Source organism: Mesoplodon densirostris, chromosome 2 (assembly GCF_025265405.1).
Source record: "Mesoplodon densirostris isolate mMesDen1 chromosome 2, mMesDen1 primary haplotype, whole genome shotgun sequence".
Lineage (NCBI taxonomy): Eukaryota > Metazoa > Chordata > Mammalia > Artiodactyla > Ziphiidae > Mesoplodon > Mesoplodon densirostris.
The window spans coordinates 49,548,520-49,567,863 of NC_082662.1; the positions used below are offsets into that span (position 1 = coordinate 49,548,520).

Sequence of the window (19,344 nt, forward strand, 5' to 3'; positions counted from 1 at the left end):
CACTCTGCTGAGAATTATTTTGAGATAATGTGAAGTCATATGCAGTTTTCTCTTGCCAGAAAGAGTCCATGCCCACAATAGATGTTTCCAACTCAGGTTAGCGATGTACAGAAGAAGTGCATAAAACCTTCAACAAATTCACCTCCTCCACCGCTGGAAACATCTCTCATTCTCTGATCTCTTTCCCCTTTCAGCCTCCACAGCCTCTCACAACGTTACACTGATAGTGGATACGATACTTTCCAGGGCATCACATACATGCTGGGAAGCCTCTCTGTGCCTTCAGTAAAGTGCTGTATCTCTGAGAATGGTGGCAGGTCTGTTTGAGATGCTTAGCACGCTAACATGTGTGTGCTCTCTCTCTCTCCCTCTCCCTCCCTCCCTCCCTCCCTCCCTCCCTCTCTCTCTCACACACACACACACGTACACACAAAACACACATCCCATATCATATCACATGCTGCTGGACACTCGACATTCCCAATGCCCAGGCTGGCACTTCCAACCTATTTAGATAGGTAACCAGGGCAATCCATTAACTGTAAGTTTAAAAAAAGATTCAGGTAAGATATAAGTAAAAAGCAAAGACCAGGGATCTATTTTCTCATGAACTCTGTTCTCTCCCGTGCCCGTCTGTGATACCAACCAATGTCACCGTGCCATCAGCCAATCCCAGATCTCTCTGGAGCTGCCTGCAAGCTATGGCTGACTTTATCTTTCTTGATGCTTGCCAGCAACTGTACCCTAAGTGTCACTACTGAATAAGCAGCAGAGGAAAGGAATGAATGGCAGCCTTCTTGTTCTGGAGAAACTGTGCATTTGACATATAAATAAAGACATTGGAAAACTGCCAGGGTTGGTAACTGCAGAGCCCCTCATCAGAGCTCCAGCCTCTTAACTCCTCTCCTTGGCTGCAACAGTAAATCTCCGGGAGGGTGGATGTTGGACCATCAATGACTGTACAGACAATGGCAAGAAGAGGACAGTGTAAGATGTGACATGGACACCGTGCTGAAGTCCCCACAGGCAAGGACCTACCACTGCTGATTTGTATGACAGTCTTGTTCTAGCAAACGTCTTTTTAGTTTAAGGCTGCAAAACTGCTGTGGTTTGGGTGACAGGTGGTTGGGATCATTATCTTCTATTTACCAAACCCACAGGAGGGGAGGGAAGAGGTAAAATTCTCAGGTCTGGACCTAATAGAGACTCTTGAGCAGTCACAGGTGGATGCAACCTTGGCGACCTTGATTTTTATCAGCCACAAAATTAAGCATAGTTAATTCGCAGACTCATGAGAATTAGATGAAATAACATTCCTAAAGTCCTTGGCAGAGTATCATGAACATAGTAGGTGCCCAAAACATGTTAGTGATTTACCATGATGTATTATGCTGCCTGTAAGATAATAATGCACGCAAGCATCTTACTGTTCAGCACAGACTGTACTTTTCATCCTTGCACCCTCCTCTGTTTTCCTCCAGTGCCTTAGTTCCTATCACATCACAGAAACTCAGCTACAATTTGTTGGTTGCATGAATGAATGTTTAAATGAACAAATAACTGAATGAGTGATTCCCAGATGAAATGGGAACAATCTTGATTTAAGAATGCTGGAATTAGAAGCTGATGGTTAATTTCCTTTAGCAACTTGGGGGTCCAAGTGAGAGGGGGTCAGGGTTCTCTAGCCGGTGTTGAGCATGGTATTACAATTCGTTCACTCCAGATATATTTTCCAGTATAATGTATGTGCCTCAAGATTAGGGCTTGGGTCTTATGGAGCTCTGTATTCCATACCCTGGCTCAGAGCAATCCTTCAGAAGCTGTTTTCTGAACAGAGAGAAGGATTGGTAGGGCAGTTGCATGTACCTTAATTTTGACGACGTCCGGGTTGTACTGCACCGCCTCTCCCCATTCCTGCATCAGTTCTGCTGTCGGCAGCTCCTTGTATGCCAGGGCAGTGATGTACTCACTTGCCCCTCCTCGCACAAGGACAACCAAGTCATTCACCATGGTGTTTCTCTTGTTTCTGCCTGGAATGGACATGGAGACCTGGCACATCAGGGGATCCATTTTCACACCTTGGAATTTACTGCAACCTAACTGACAACCTGGTTACCATAATATTTATGGAGCTTGCCTAGAAGATGTAGGTGGACAATATGCATCCCTGCCAGCAAGGGAGTCACAGTGCAAGGGGCAAAAGGGCAGTTCAATCATATATGACACAAGCTGGGGACAGGACAAGAAAGGGACATTTATTTTTAGCATCTGTAATTGCCAGTTGCTAAATGAGTCTATGGAAGACAGATAGCTGATAGATAGAGAGATACATACATACATACATACATAGGGATAGATTAATAGATCATAGGTAAATAGATTGGTAGGTAGAGAGATAGATTATTAATCATTTACATGTCATTCACTAATCTAATGTTGTACATGTATTAACTCAACTAATCTTCACTATGAAATAGGAACTATATAATCCTTACTTTGCAGATAAGGAATCTTAGGCACTAGGGTGAAGGAGTTTACCAACATAACCCTGCGCAAGCTCTAAGTGAAATCATTTCTTTGTCTCAGATGACAAAGGTGGGAAAATTTGTAAAGGGTGAGCATGGGATGTAATAGGTACTCACTAAACAGTGTCTATCATTATTATTTTGACTTCTCATGGAGTTTGCCAGAAAGCCCCCAATCCTATCAGTGAGTCATTCCTATTCTAATTTTTCCATGTGTCCAATGCCAAAGGAACTGGTGGAAAGTTACTATTCCATTCCACTCTGAGCTTGCAACACCTGAGCATCAAAAAAAGGGGGTCTTGTATACTACTGGTCGGACTGTAAATTGATATAACCATTTCAGAAGAACTCGGCATTACCTAGTCTAGAAAAAGTATATAGTCTACAACCGAACAATTTCACTCCTGGGTATATTCCCTGGAGAATCCCTAGCACATGTGCACCAGATGACTGTGTGAGAATGTTCACAGCAGCATTGATTATAATTGCTTGGCACAGGAAATAACCCCAATTTAACAACAGGATGAACAAAGTGTTATATTCATACACTAAAATACTATGCAGCAGTGGAAATGAACTATAGTTATATACAAAAACATGGTGTTGAATGAAAAAAAAAAAAGAACTGAAAAGATTACACTCCATTCACATAAAGTTCAAAAACAAGCAGCTCTAAGCCATATTGGTTAGCAATACATGTAAGTGGTACAACTATCATGAAAGGAAGGAGGTGTTTAACATGGAAGTCAGGATGGTGTTATCTCCAAAGGGAGGGAGGAGTTGTAATTGCCAAGGGTCTTGGGGTGCTGGGCAGTGCTCTATCTAGTAACTTGGATGGAGGGGGGGTTACTTTAAAAGTTTTCTTTAAAGAGCACCTATGTTTTCTGCGTGCCTCCCTATGTAAGATGGGTGCTCCAACCCAGCCCCACCAAAATAAACAACAGTATCCACCATGTATCAGTCACAAGAAACTGTTCTAGACCTGCAGTTCATTTCGTTGTTGTTTCATTTTGTTTTGCCGTGGCTGTGGAACTCTTTCTTAACATATGATCACATATACAGGAATAAGCTTAGTAAGTAGAGCAGATGAAGGAGCGCTGTCAGGGTGCAGAAGGGGTCAGGATTGGAGCTCTGCTGATCAGCCTCTCTTTCCTACTCCACTCGCTGTGTCAATTCTCAGCTCCCTTGCGTGGTCTCCAAATTCTCTGCTCCCAGACACCTGGTTCTACACACTGGCTTCAGCACTCACCTCCTGGTCTAACCCACCATGTGGACTCTGCTACATGATTTGTGGCTTAGCCTGTCCTTCTAGTTTCCATCTCCCCCATTGTTTCAGGTAAGGACTAGCTGCCTCACCTGTCTCCCCCACTGCCTCCACCTGGCTCCTACCCCTCCATCCTAGAGCATCCTTTCTCTAGCCAGACCAACTCCTGGCCCCCAGAGGAAATTTTCATTGTTAGATTTTTTTCTTGCCTGAAAACAACCTCAAGTTGCAATTCAAATGATCCCTGCCCTAGGAAGTCTGTCCTGTTGCTCCAGACCGGGTTTGGTGCTTATCACTGCCTTGTCCTTGCTTCTTTGTTTGCCCACTTCATGTGAGTACCATGAGGATAGGACGACCATCTCATTCATTTCTGTATACCCAACACATAGTAGGCACTAGGTAGATTTTTATTGAATGAATTATTATTTTAATTGAAATGCCTTGGAACACCCAGTCTTTAGCTTAAAGAGAGACTGGGTCTGGGGTTCTAGAGAGGGAAGGATGATCAGCAGAGAAGTCACATGCCCTTGCTACTCACCTTTTATCTCATTGAGAATGCCTTTGCACTTGGCAACCGACACACCCAGCTTGACGGAGACCTCTTCTATGGCAACGCCAATTTTAAAATCATTCTTGGCACAGGCCTGGACATCCTTAAGAGAATAATCTGAAGGAAGCAAGAAAAGAGGCTCATGACCTAGAAGGTAATTTGTCCTGTGCCTTTTCCTGTGATTGATTCCAGAGGCCTAACCCTTCCTGGAGGCCCACAGGGACTCAGGTGTAAATTAATGGGTGGCCAGCCTGATGAAAAGAAATGCAGGTAGTTCCTAGCACCAGGGTAGAGACCTCATTAGAGATCAGCATAGACTTCCCCTTTCAGCCTCTTCAAAGACTCTGAGGGTTTTTGCTGCTCTCCAAAGATAGGACATGCTCAGAGTCACTTTCTAAAAATGTGGCTCCTTATCAAATCTCTAGGGATTGACCCAGTGAGTAGAGGCTGCTGCATGCTGTCCCCTTCCCCTGACCCTTCCCACTCTACTCTTTGATATAGTAGAAAGAATTTCTTCATTGATTAGTTGAGTTAATGCTTATGAAGTGTCGGGTATAGTGCCTGGCAAAGAAAAGGAGCTGATTTCCCTTATTTCTTCTCCGTTTTTGGACCATTGCCCATCTGTTCCTTTCTAATTCTCCCCAAGGCATCTTCCTATCCTGGGCTTGCTGAAGTCTTCGGTATGACTTGTAAACACCTATCTGTAGCACTGTGAGGTCAGGAGAAGGAGAGGAGAACAGCTTTGGTACCTGGGATTGTCTAGAAATGTTGGTGTAGATCAGTTTTCCCCAAAGCATGTTCCTTGAAACATGAATTCCATGATGATACCTCTTATAATTCTTGTAACAATAAGAATGACAAGAAACCGGGCTTTTGCAGTCAAGCCAGTGTGGCAAATGTTGTATCAAAAGAGGTGGAGTGGTCACTTGATTTCAGCACACCTGTGAAACTCTAAAAGTGGGATCTATTATATGTTTACCCAAGTTGATCATAGAACCTTTCTGTAGGAAGCAATCTGAGGAACTATGAAAAGTGCTTTTGAAACCTCTGGTATGGAGGACAGTACCCTTGATCTTGGCAAAACTGAGGCCACACTGATCTAAATTTACCTTGTACACCATGTGTCCTCTTGCAAGTACACTGGACCTGTAACCAAGCCCTGGCTCTGCCACTGTAAACTGTGTGACCTAGGGCAGGTCACTTAACCTGACAAATGCCATGTTGGAGGAAAGAATACTGGATTGGGAGGAAGAAGTCATAGCTTAGACTTGAAGTTGATTGCAAGTGGGAAGACCTATAATATCTGCACGGAGAATGGACTGTAGAAAGGGAATGGGAGTTGAGTATTAGTTTGGAGGCTCTGATAATAATCTGGAACATTGCTGCTCAAAGTGTGGTCTAGGGACGAACAGCACTGATATCACCTCAAAGCTGGTTAGAAATGCGGAATCTTGGGTCTGAACTCAAACTTACTGAATGAGAATCTACCTCCTACAAGATTTACAGATAATTCACGTTCATATTAAATTTTGAGAAACACTGGTCTTGGCGTGAGCATAAGGTGGTAACAGTCAAGATAGAAAGAAAAGATAATTTTGGGGGTAGAGCTGATGGGACTTACTAATAGATTAGAAAGAAAGAAAAATAATCAAGGTTGATGCCTAGGTTTTTGCCTTAAGCCACTGATGGAATGGTGGAACCATTCTGAGATGCGGATGACTGCAAAGAAACATATGCAAAAGTTCTCTTTGGGGGCATGTTAAGTTTCTGATGGTCATTAGACATTCAAATGAAGATATCTCAGAGACATTCCCACATGAGCTCTTGGGTGCAAAGAAGAGATTCAGGATAGACATATGCATTGGGAATAATCTACACATTCAAGGAATTTAAAGCCAGGAGATTAGATGCTATTGTCTAGAGGGAGTTATGTAGAAAAGAGGACTGCCCAGAAAGAGGGCTGGCAAAGGAGGACCAACATCAACCAATTCAAAAAACGACGAGGGGAGCTTCCATGGTGGCGCAGTGGTTGAGAGTCTGCCTGCCGATGCAGGGGACACGGGTTCGTGCCCCAGTCTGGGAAGATCCCACATGCCGCGGAGAGGCTGGGCCCGTGAGCCATGGCTGCTGAGCCTGCGCGTCCGGAGCCTGTGCTCCGCAACAGGAGAGGCCACAACAGTGAGAGGCCTGTGTACCGCAAAAAAAAAAAAAAAAAACCAACGACGAGGAATCTGTAAATGAAACCGTGAAAGTACAGCCAGGGAGGGATGAGGAAAACTCAGAGCATAATTCATAACCCCTCCCCCAACAAGGAATAGAAGCCTCTCCCTGTTAACTCACACTTCCATGTGCCCCAGCAGTAAAGCCATGGTCCTTGGGCAACGTACCTGCTCTCTCCATGGCCTCTTTGTTCATGATGAGTGTGTATTCATAAATGCCCCCGAGCACGGCCTCTGTGATGTAGTGGGTCCCGAAATCGCGAAAGAGATCTCTGTACTCCCCGTAGCTGTACTCCAGGGGCAGCCGCTTGACTCTCTGAAGGAATTCGTAATGCAGCATGAGGTTTCTGGGTTTCAGCTTGTAATGCGCTACTTCAAGGTCAGAGCGTGCATGCAGAAATGCACTTCTCTAAATGAAAGACCAACAAGGGAAAAGCAGACCTTTAAAGTCAGGAATCTGGAACAAGAAGATGAACTTTCCAAATACCATCCGACGTTCTTGGCCAGGAGTCATCACTCATGATTCCTTTAGGAGACTTGAGGGAAGATGGCCTCTTTGACAAGCCTTCATTTCTCAGAAATACTCTGATGGACTTCTCAGCTTGGAAGAGCTTGTTCTTCGCTCACTTCCTTACAGTAGCAAATAAGGACCAAGGAGAAAGGGAAGCAGAAGCAGACAAGGCAGGGAGCAGCAGGTGCCCGTGGACCACTGAGGGGAGACAGGGTTTGCGGACCCGCAAAGGCAACTTCTTGGTTGATGCTTTTTTTTTTTTTTTTTTTTTTAAAGAGAAAGAAGGTTTATTCAGGGAGATACACACTCCACAGCCAGAGTGTGGGCCATCTTGGAAGGCGAGAGAGGCCAGTTGATGCTTCTTAAACTCTGAAGAAAAGGCACTCAAGAAAGAGTAAAAGTGGTGCTTTAGGAAGGCTGGACACCGTAGCACATGGCAACGGTCAGCAAACCTCAGCCTGCACTCAGGACCTGGTGCTTGGTTTTGTAAATCCAGTTTCTTTGCAGTGCAGCCATGCATTGTCTATCACTGCTGTCCCCCTATGATGGCAGAGCTCAGCGGTTGCCACAGAGACCCTACGGCCTCACAAAGCCTGAAATATTTACTCTCTGGCCCTTTACAGAAAAAGTTTGGTGACCCCTGGTGTGTGGGAAAGACTGAAACATGGTAATGCTAGATGAAGGTCAAGCATCCAGGAATGTTACTGTAACCCAAAGCGAGAGGTGCCAGCACTGCAGGGACGGCTGAGGAAAAGGCGAATGCGTGGGAAATACACATTCTTCCCTCATCTTAAAACTCTCAGCCAGCTTGACCCATCAGCTCTATAAGCCATGCCACCTCTGCTCCCTGCCCTGCTTTCCCCCACCCTAGTCCTGCCCCAGTGACTCATGACTCCCTTCCTCCCATCCTTCCAACCTAAGCAGTCACTAGGTGCTCTGGTCATGACTTTTCTAAATATTTGAGCCTTCTTCCTCTGCCTGGGTTATGATAAAAGCTGCCCCATTGATTTCCTTTCTCCCTCTGGCTGCCCTCAATGCTCCAATCAGAGGTGACGTCCTAAAACTCTGTTATTACAATGCTCTTCTGGGCATTGGCTCTCTCCTGCCTGCAGAATATAATCAACTCCCTTACTCTGAATGTAAGAACTTCACCATCTGTCCCCCAGTAGCCTCCTGGCTTCATCTTCTACAACCTTGAAGTTTTCCCCACCCTCCCCCGCATACCTTACTATTCTCCACTGCCCACACCGTACCTCAGCATCCGTCTAACGTTTCACTCTTCCCCACATCTCTTTCATAATATAATTTTGCACACGTTGTTCCTTCTGCTAGAAATGCTCTTCCCTCCCTTTTCTGCCTGACACACACCTACTTATACTCTAAATTCCTGCTTACCTGTTGCTGCCTATGTGATACCATCTCTGAATTTCCCTGACACACACTCCATCTCCCAGGATTGCACTGCATGTTGCTCATATTTCCTTTGTAGTATAGACCATGCTATATTACAACTGATATCAAAATCAGGACTAAGTTATCTGCAAACGTGTTTACCTCTCCTACTAGACCGTGAGCTTGAAGGCAAGAATCATGTTATATTTGTCTCTAGGTCCCAAGTGTCTAGTTTAGTGCCTAGCACGATGTAACCATTCTATAACTGGCTGTTTGAATCAGGGAGGTGGGAGGGAGGGAGGAAGAGAGAGAGAGGAGCAAAGGAGGGTACCCCTCTCTTTCTCTCCTAACAAGGCAAGTTCCTTTTAATCATCCTGTCCTTCAACACTATATTTTAGTCTTGAGCACCTACCAAGTGCCATCGTGGATCTAAAGATGAAAGAAACAGCCTCTGTCCCCAAGTTGTTCACAGCCAAGAACATGAAGGAAAATAAGCAGAGACAGTTACAGTCTAGTTCACGTTTATGACTCATTTTCTGCTGGTTGATATTTTGGCAGCAGAGAACTTTCTGAACCCCTCACCACTCCCTTTTTCTCACATAAATCGCTGTAGACTTTTAATTTCCTCCATGTTCCTCTCAGATTAGTTTGCTACCATATCATGCTCATGTTGCAAACTCTCAGCGACCAGAGAATAAAGGCGCCTCGTTCACTCTGGAATCCAAGATTCTTCAAGTCCACCTGCCTGTCACCTTACTTCAAACTCCAATTGCTCCTCTTCCACTAAGTCATGGGCTTTGATCTTCACCTTATGGGCAATAGGGAGCAGCTGATACAACTAGATTAGCATCACAAAAACATTTTTCTGGAAGCACATACATTTGAAGGGGCAAGTTGGAAGACAGGAGACCCATTTGGAGGGCTGAAGCCAGAGATCAAAGGGCCTGGGCTAGTGAAGATGTAATCAGAGTTTGAATAAGAAATACTGGATGGCCAAGACATGGAAACAACCTAAATGTCCATCGACAGACAAATGGATAGAGAAGATGTGGTATATATATACGATGGAATATTACGCAGCCATGAAAAGAATGAAATAACGCCATTTGCAGCAACATGGAGGCAACTAGAGATTATCACACTAAGTGAAGTAAGTCAGACAGAGAAAGACAAATACCATATGACATCACTTATATGTGGAATTTAAAATATGACACAAATGAATTTATCTATGAAACAGAAACAGACTCACAGACATAGGGAACAGACTTGTGGTTGCCAAGGCCAGGACAGGGGGAGGGATGGAGTGGGAGTTTGGGGTTAGCAGATGCAAACTATTATGCATAGAATGGATAAACAACAAGGTCCTACCGTACAGCATATCCTGTGATAAACCATAATGGAAAACAACACAAAAAAGAATGTATATATTTATGTATACCTGAACCACTTTTCTGTATAGCAGAAGTTAACGCAACATTGTAAATCAACTATACTTCAATTTAAAAAAAACGAAGAAATACTGGAGAGTGAACCTAAAGGATCTGGTGGCCAACAAATGTGGGAATGAAGAGAAAAGAGAGCCAAATATGATTCTGACATCCCTAGCCCAGAAAGGCAGAAGGAAAAGAATGCTATTTAACACAAACAGCTTGGGAGGAAGAACTTGCTTTGGAGAGTCCATAAGGCATCTAAGTAGTGATAACCAGAGGAGTGGGTGGTGCAGGTCTGAGCTTCACAGAAAGTGGAGAAGCAGTGGTGAAGGCTCATGCTTGCCCTGGTAGAGGAGGTGGGTGAACGGAAGAGTCACCTGCAGCAGCTGTAGAGTAAGAAGGGAAGAGGACCACAAATTAAATAGAGAACAGGTGGGGCTATTAGAACCCAGGAAGGAAAGTAACTGATAAGGACCAGAAAGCAAGCAGGAGAAACAGGCATGTGAACACAACAACACCCCCAAGAAGTTAGAGGTGACCCCAGAAGAGGTCTTGGGTAACAATCTGGAGAGGAATTTCATCTGAATATTTGGAACAGAAGTCAAATTGCTGGGAGTCGAGAAGTCTCCAGAGATAATCTAGTCTTGCAAAGCTATATCCTTCAGCTTAATGAAAACCAAGGGAAAAGCTCATGAGAAAATGAGAGTACACAGAGAACTACATTCAATGACCTATGATAAACCATAATGGAAAAGAATATTAAAAAAAAGAATGTCTTTATATGTATAAATGAATCACTTTGCTGTACAGCAGAAATTAACACACTGTGAATCAATTATACTTCAATAAAAAAATTAAAACTGAGAAAATAACATTGTAAATCAACTATACTCCAATAAAATTAAAATAGTAAAAAAAGACAAAAACAAAAACAATGCCATACTGAAAAAAAAAAAGAAAGTAAATAATTATAGAAGGCCACCCCTGTCTGGCCTTTCTGAAAAGTAAATTAATGTAAGGCCAAGGTATTTTTTGTGAAAAGCTTTTTAAGATAGCAAATATAATTGGCTGCCATTACTAGTAGCAATAAGGAATACAGACACATCTGTGGCCATGAAAATTCAAATGAATACATAGAAATGGAAGAGCAGCCAAAGGGTACTTACCGTATGAGAGAATCGTTTGGTCCTGCTAATAAAATGTTTGCCATTACCACTTGTACTGCTAATGCCAAGTTCAAATATCTGAGGTATTTTAAAACCAAAGCTGAAACTAGACTTGCTGATTGTTGTCCCTGTGACATTATGTTCGAAATCTGAGTATGATTCATATCCTGTCAGTGCAAATTCATATTTGCCTTGGGTCTGAAGGAAAAAAAAAGAAAAGGTTCCTTATGTCATTTGACTTACATCAGTCCAATTCAAGTCAACAGATACCCACTGTACTCTTACTATGTTCCAGGTACTAGACTAAGTACTCCAGACACAAAATACTCAGAGGCGCCCACATCTCCACCCCCAGGGCTCTTGATCCAGCAGGAGAAACAGATGTGTCCAACACTATGGGCTGATACTCAGAAGTGGGCGCTTGATTTGGATGTCAACTGACAGAAACGTAGGAGAACATTCTGGGCTGTAGGCAGAGACATGGAGGTGGGCAAGGGCAGGGTGTGGTCCAGAAACTGTAGGGATGCTAGTGCAGTTGTATCAGAAGATACAAGAGTGAGGGGAAGACAAAGGTGCTATGAGAGAGTGTGCTGGCATCCAGATGCTGAGGCTTTGGATGACTTGCCAAAATGTGAGCTTAATCCAAGAATGAGCCAACCGAGGAAGCATCTGAGCATCAGGAAGTTCGTGACAGGATGGAATAGTGGTTGGGTTGGAAGGGATGAATTTGGGGTCAGAGAGACAAGCCAATGTGGAGGCCGTAAGAGGAGCTCAGTGACAGCTGATGACGGGCTGGTGAAAGGCAGTGCAGGGGCCATGCAGGGACAGGGCAGCCAAGTGCCTTTGAGAACTTAGAGGAGCTGTTTGCTCGAAAATCAGTGCTCGTGGTGCTGTGCACAGGGAACTGCCAAGGGCTCCCCAAATCGTCTCCGCCCACACCCCACCAGCTTCTGGATGCTTGCAGTCCCCATAACTTCTTAGCTTCCGAGGAAGAAAAGCAGGTGTGATTCCGAGCGTGGCAGGGAGTAAGGCACCCAAGGTGTGAGGCACCATTTTCTCGTTGGGTAACCCTGGACATTGGCCTTGACCTCTCTGTGCCCCAGTTTCTACATGTGTAAAATGGATATGATAACGGGTCCTTCATTGGGCTTGTTCTGAGGCTTATGTGGGTAAAACACTGTACAGTGCCTGGCACAGGGCTCAAAACACAGCTATGGAGAGAGGAAGCTCTATATCCTGCCTGGGCCAGGAGTTGTTTTTACCAGGAGGATAAACGGCTACTCTGAGATCCTCCCTTGAAAGTGGAGGCCACAGGGATGGAGCTGGACACCACGGGGGAGGCTGTGTTTGTCCCAAGGCTCATTTTGTCTTTTTCAGCCAATAACTATGTGTGGGGAGGGGAGCAGGAAAGGAGAGGGAGGATGGGTAGCAGTCTAACCTCAGGACTGCACAATTTTAGACGTGAAAACTACCACCCACGTCATCCCGTCCGGCCCCTCATTTTACAGATGAGGAAACTGAGGCACAGACAAGAGCAGGAACTTAGCCTAAAGTACAACTGGGACCTGTGACAGAGCCAGGCCTGGCACCCAGGTCTCTCCCTCAGCCTCAGGTGTGTGTGTCACACTGTAACACAGTCTATTCTAAACCCCACTTCCTGTGAGATTGCTTTTAAGTCTGTTTGTTAATAACACAGGCTTATCTTGGTAGAGCATTTTATAACTTAAAAACATGCTGAGAACTAAGCCTGGTTCTCCTAGGCAAGGACTTGATAATAACAAGGGTTAACACTTCCTGTCATCTGGCTGTCTCTGGATGCTAGGATCCTTGCATGTCTGTCATGATGATTCTAGTATCACCTGGCGTCTGAGACATCTATCTCTTGGCCACTCAACTGCCTACGTTTATTCAAACCACTGACTCGTGATTCCAGTCACGAGGCTAAGTCGCTTTTGTCACTTCCTACCCACCTGACCGTTTGCTCTTCCATCACTGATATAATTCTTTGTCTGTAATGTCTATATAAACTCTGGAAGTCTAGGTAGGATGTCCCAGCTGTCATACCAATGTTTATATATGAAAGTCTGTAAAATTTTCCAAAGGCAAAATAAAGTACGGACCTACAGTGTCTGTATTTGCTTTTGGTACAAATATGAAACTGAAGCTACCAGTTTTTCTCTATCTATGGCTATAAATAAAAAAACAAAAATAGCCTGTTTTTCATCCAAAAATAAAAAGAAGAGTTAGCACTTCCTGAGACTCACCCATTAAACCAGGTATCGTGTGTGCTAAGCATTTACACTCACTAATCACCTCACTAATCCTCTGCGTGCAGGGAGAACCTTTATAACTCCCATTTTAAAGACAGGAAAACGGAGGCACAGAGCCTTTAAGATGATATAGATGGTAAGTTGCAAAGGCATCTGTGAGACTCCAAATCCTAAGCTATGCTTGTCTCTTCACGGGAGCTTTTGTTATTACTGTTAGTATGATTATGGCTACTACATCTCTGTACTGCCTTTACTATACATGGCACGTCAGCCTCACCACTGTGTCCAGAGGAAGGGACCACCCATTTTATGTATGAAGAATTGAAGCTCAGAGAGAAAAAGCGATGCATCGGCGCTCGCCCAGCAGGCAGGCTGTAGGCCGGGTCTGGACCCATGCTACTGGCTGCTCTGCCAGTGTCCCTGCCATGGCCCTGCGGTGGCTTCCTGGCTGGCACATACCTGTGGGGTGAAGTTTTCCACATTGTATGGCTTCCGAAACCTCGTGTTGAGGATGTAATGGGGTGAGCATGCACCGGCGTAATACCTGTGATCGAGAACTGGGCCCTCCAAGCTGTTTGTGAACAAATTTATCCTGCAGGGAAGGGGCGGAGAAGGGTAAGAGGTGAGGGTGTAATCTCAACTGGTAGACCTACTAAAGGACAGCCAAATTCCTTGGTACAGCACTCAAGGCCCTCCATATCTGGATGAAACCAGCTTTCCGGCTTCATCTCTGGACACTCCCGGCCACAGTCACAAAGCCAGTCCCTTACTACTTGGGGGTGTTCTTCCTCCAGTCTGCTTTGCTCCTCTTCTGTGTAAGGGCTGTTCCCTATGCCTAAATGCCCTTCCAGCCATTCACTGTTTTCTCTCTTAACTTATCTTTCAAGAATGGGTTCCATCGTTGTCTGTTGTGGGCAGCCTTCACTGACACTTGTACGAAGCTGCGTGCATTAGAGGTCCTCATTAGACCCCATGCTTGCCCCACTCATGTATTTATTGTTCTGCACCTACTGCAGTTGCCTTCTAAGAATGGTCTAGCATGGTAGGCAAGAACATGGACTCTGCAGCCAGATGCCTGGGGTCAAGTTTCTGCTCTGCCATTTACAAGTTATGTAACCTTGGGTACACCAGTTAACCTCTCTGTACCTCAGTCTCCTCATTCGTAAAATGGGAACAAAGAAAATCTTATCTCTTGGAGTGGTTGTGAGGATTACACGTGTCCATATTGGTTAAGTGCTTAGAACACTACTTGGTCTGTGATAAAGGCTTGTTATTATTTATGTGTCTGTTGTCTCCCCTAGATTCTGTGCTCCTTGGGGATGGTGGTTTTCTTCTTAATTTCTGTATGACCCCCATCACAAGACACTAAATTAATTCCCATTTACTGAGGGTCTAACTGGAAACAGACACAGTCACAGATGGCTCAGGGCATCTCCTTACTCAATGTCCCTGAAGCCCTGGATGCCATTATGTCCATTTAGAAAGAATGAAAATCCTGTCTCTAATTTGACATTCTTTCTCACCGCCTCTTAAGAAGCCTCCATTCCTGGAGGCTTGTTCTTGCCTACCATGCTAGACCATTCTTGGAAGTCTGCTTTGACTACTACCGACAGCCATGTTTTTGTTCAAAGGAGCTGTCTCCGTTGAGTTTCTGCCTGTTGGCCTGTTCTGCTCTACCAGAATTGTATTAGGCTCTCTCTCCTGTGACAGAGTTTCATGTAGCATAATAACGTATATTCATTTATTTTTTTAATACTGTAATAATCAATTACACATATTGGCTCACTGAATCCATGGGTAGTATTATACCCATTTAACAGATAAGGAAAGTGAGGCACAGAGAGGGCAACCGAACTGCCCAGCAGCTGGCAGGGCCAGGACTCAAAGTCTGAGTGTCTTAAGTCAAGAGCAGAGTCTGCTTTCTTCCCACCACACCCATACAACTGCCTCCTGTGTATTAGTTTATTACCATGGCATTAGCTTATGCATCCCTCACAGATTGGAAAAAAGGGTATTACTAACTTCCGTCCACAAATGACAAAACTAAGGCACCTCACAGACAAGTGCCTCAGCCAGGGTCCCGTGGCCTGTGAGCCGTATTTCTGCCCCTCTTGCAGGGTCCAGTCAGCCTCTGCTACTGGCTCTGAATGTCCACTCTGTCACCCTCTTTGCCGTGTGACTTCTGAGAACCTTCTTAACTTTCCAGGTCTCAGTTTCCTCATCGAGGAGATGGGGCTTATAATCACTAGTTTCTAAGGTGGTCCTGAGAGGAGGTTTTCCCCACATGAGGCGTCTGTATCTTTAATGACAACCTTTCAGGATGGAGGTCTGACGTTCATTTAGGAAGAGGGAGAACCCCATCCAGGGCCACTCTGCTCCCCACACTGTGTCACACACACTGATTTGTGAGGCGTCTGAAGGGAGGCCCTCCTCTTCCCCTGGAGGCTGAGAGGCTGCAGAGCGCAGCAAGAAAGGAGAGTGAGCACCAGGGCAGTCTGGTCCCTTCTGACCCCTCACCTCCCCAGAGGACCCCAGATTGGCTGCACACAGAGTGGCTGCAGAGCCATGCTGGAAATGCACTCCTTCACTGGCTAATTACTTAGCACCTTCTCCTCTGGGCCAGCCCGATAGAGAAACAGATAAACCTCCCTCGCAGCTGTCAAGGGGATTCAAAGGTAATGCTTAGAAAGTACCTAACACAGTCACAGAGCAGGTGTCAAATAACCCTTCCCCCAGCCCTCACGCGGAGCCTCCGTGGCCCCAACACACAGCTCTTCCCCCAATGCTCCCTCCCTGCAGCCGCGTAGGTCCATCTCTCCGTGGGATGTGCTCCCAGAGTCCCTGGGTCTGTCCTCAGGGAGCAGCTGTAAGCATCCGCTTACACCCGTCTTGTTCAGAAAGGAAAAAAGGAGCCACTTTGTTTACAGGTCCCTCCCTGGCTCTTCTCCAGAATCACATTTAACTGTGTGCCCTTCCAGCTCTACGACAGAAGGCGGTAACTTACCCACTGGCCAGGCTGCCGATGGCCCAGTATTGGTCCATTTCCTGCTGACATTTTTTATAAATCCTTCTACAGTTCCCCTCATCTGACTGGTCTCCACAGTCATTGTCCCCGTTACAAAGAAGTCTGCGGTTTACACACCTCCCTGGGATGGAGAAAGGGGGTTACTCATGGTCTGAGGCCGGTAAGAATGGGGGGACTCACATGGTTTGAGACCCACTGTGGGCTGGACACTTTGCTGTGCCTTTAACGCTCTGTTTGCATTAGTCCTCATGTATCAGGGTGGGTGGGTAATGGAATCCACAGTTTATCCCCCCAAAGAAGCCAGTGTTGTATGTCTGAAAGTACTTGAGGGCAGATCTGCTAGGCAGGGGTCGAGTGACCAGACAGGAAGGAAGGCTGGACTCCTCTGCTTGGCACTGGTCAGAGGTGGTGGGTTCGGTGGGTCCTGTAATAGTACTAGTCGTGGGACCTTCCAAATGTTACCTGACCGCCCCCCGCCCCCAGCCTCAATTTACTCATCTATAAAATAGAGACTCCATCATACCCACCCCCTAGGGTTGCTGGGGATTTAAATGAATGAAACAGTACTGGCTCATGGTAAGTGCTGGATATGTGTTGTTATTACCATTATTAGTGTTTTGATGGTCCAAATGCACATTGCTGGTAAGTACTGGCAGGAGGATTGGAACTTACAGCTTTCTTATCACAAACTCTCCCCACTAAACCACACTGCCTTCAACACCAGAGCCATTCGGACTACTTTTAATTTTTTTTTTTTTTCTTTTTGCGGTACGCGGGCCTCTCACTGCTGTGGCCTCTCCCGTTGCGGAGCACAGGCTCCGGACCCGCACGGGGCCCAGCCGCTCCACAGCACGCGGGATCCTCCCGGACCGGGGCACGAACCCATGTCCCCTGCATTGGCAGGCGGACTCTCAACCACTGCGCCACCAGGGAAGCCCCGGACTCCTTTTAGATGATAAAATTATTTGGACTGTATGTTTAAAATTATTTGCTTCCTTGAAACTCTTTTCCCCATTGACTTGACTTCCTTTCTTATTTGTATATTCTTGGGAGATAAAGCCCACATTCCTCAGATGTGTCTGGTCATTCTTAACCAATGTTTTGGGGTATTAAAGGCAGAAGAGTAACAATCTGGTTTTCATATGTTCCTTACAAGGCATTTAAACTAAAGCCTGCCCAAATAACCATTATGGCTTTGGTCAGAATCATGGAACACTGGTCATAATTAGTCCATGGACACCCTGTAAAAGTCTTTCAGATTTATTGGATGGAGTTTTGCCTTTGCAATCAGCCCTAGAAATTGCTCTAAGAATCACTAATTCTTTCTGAGAAGATCCCTAAGCACAGTCCACATGGTTACAGAGAATGTAGAGAGTTGCAACTCCCCCCTAGATAATTTGGGTCAAAATACTCTTATTTTTGCTGGAGCCTTGGAGAAACAGAGAGGCATATGTTTGTCTGAATGAGCTAGAGGAATGAATTGAAAAGACAAGTGTTTACTTAGCTCTGCTGCTGATGACTATTCATTGTGTGCTCCTTCCTTCCTTCCTTCCCTCTGTCTGCCAGTTCATCTGTCTTTTCTTTTTTTCCCTTGCTTGCTTTAATCGAAAATGTTTTACTGACTATTTCATGGGTTAAGGGTTATGTTGTACGTGGTGATACAGAAATGCAGGGACCATCTCACCAAAGAGCTTTCAGAGATAAATGATGCTACCCACCTTATTTAACCGTTGCAGGTGGCTTTGCTACATTGTATTTAGCCTCAAACCTCTGAGAAAGCCAGCAGAACTCATGGTCTGCAAAAAGCTTTCACATCCATTGTGTCACTTGATGCTTATAGCAAACTTGTAAGGTATTAACATCACTTCTGATTTTCTGTTTAGAGAACCAACAAGTGATAAGGTTAAGTGACTTCTCTAAATTACAAAGTCAAAGTAAGATTTAACTCGGGAGTTTTTATTCTAGCACACATAATTTTGGTGTCCTTAATGTCAGTGAATGTAATTTGAATTCCCCAATTCCTAATTGTACCTCCTCCACTTACCTGCCATATGATCTTGGGGGAGTAACTTCTCCAAGTCTCAATTTCTCAATTTGTAAAATGGGGGTAATATTAACACCTACATGGTAGGGTTGTTTTTATGAAATAATACGTGTAAAAAGAGGTCAAGGAGGCCTCCTGACCTGACACATGACCCTGATCTTGAGCACTAGGCAATGGCCAGTCCTCCCATCATCATGTGCATTGGCTCACTTGATAGCTTTCCCCTCCCACTCCTGTGTCCCTTTATACCTGTCTGCGTACACACAAAGCCTTCACATCGCACTTGACTTCTGCATGGTCTGTTGGAAACACAGTCTTCAACTTCCTTGTCAGAGAAGCTGCACGGTTCCCCATGGAACTGAGAGGGCTGGAGCAAGTAGGCATGTCTGTACTGTAGCAGACAGGAACAAGGTGAACCAAGGGCAGAGCCTCGGAGACCTGGGGAGCTAAGGGGTACACTTAAGGATCTATATTGCCATTGGCTGGTTGTCTATTTCAAATAGACTGGGAGCCCTCTGAGGGCAGGGACCTTATCTTCAATTTCTGCATCCACAGTGATCAGTAAAGATTTGCTAAATGTGGGGAAAGCGTGGGCTTTGGAGTCAAAGGTAGTAAGTGCATTGATGCAGCCAGTTCAGTCTTTCAGCTTGATTAATCCACTGGGTTGATTCAAGTATTCTCATTTACTAAGTAGCTTATAACACAAAAGCATGCACTTTGGAGCCACTGACTCTGATACTTTCTAGTTATGTGATATCAGGTAAGTTACTTAAGCATTGTGATCTCAATTTACTAATCTATAAAATGGGGATAATGAATTACCTAAATGTACAGTTATGGAGTTTCAATTATATGTATGAGATATATATGAAACCTCATGTTGTCTGGTACACAGTAGGCACTCAATTGCTTGTGCTTATTTTTCTTTTTAATTATTAATAATTT

The 19,344-nt window shown here is 44.9% G+C and overlaps 1 protein-coding gene across 1 annotated transcript in view; it reads right to left on the minus strand.

Moving 5' to 3' along the window:
• Positions 1-19,344, minus strand: part of C8B (complement C8 beta chain) — a 40,975-nt gene that overhangs the window by 12,140 nt on the left and 9,491 nt on the right. Inside the window, exons 3-9 of the mRNA XM_060084038.1 lie at positions 18,649-18,790; positions 16,335-16,476; positions 13,790-13,922; positions 11,061-11,258; positions 6,727-6,967; positions 4,328-4,456; positions 1,867-2,030 (exon numbers count right to left, since the gene is read on the minus strand). Of these exons, the coding sequence (XP_059940021.1) occupies positions 1,867-2,030; positions 4,328-4,456; positions 6,727-6,967; positions 11,061-11,258; positions 13,790-13,922; positions 16,335-16,476; positions 18,649-18,790 (1,149 nt within the window). The remainder of the gene's footprint in view (positions 1-1,866; positions 2,031-4,327; positions 4,457-6,726; positions 6,968-11,060; positions 11,259-13,789; positions 13,923-16,334; positions 16,477-18,648; positions 18,791-19,344) is intronic.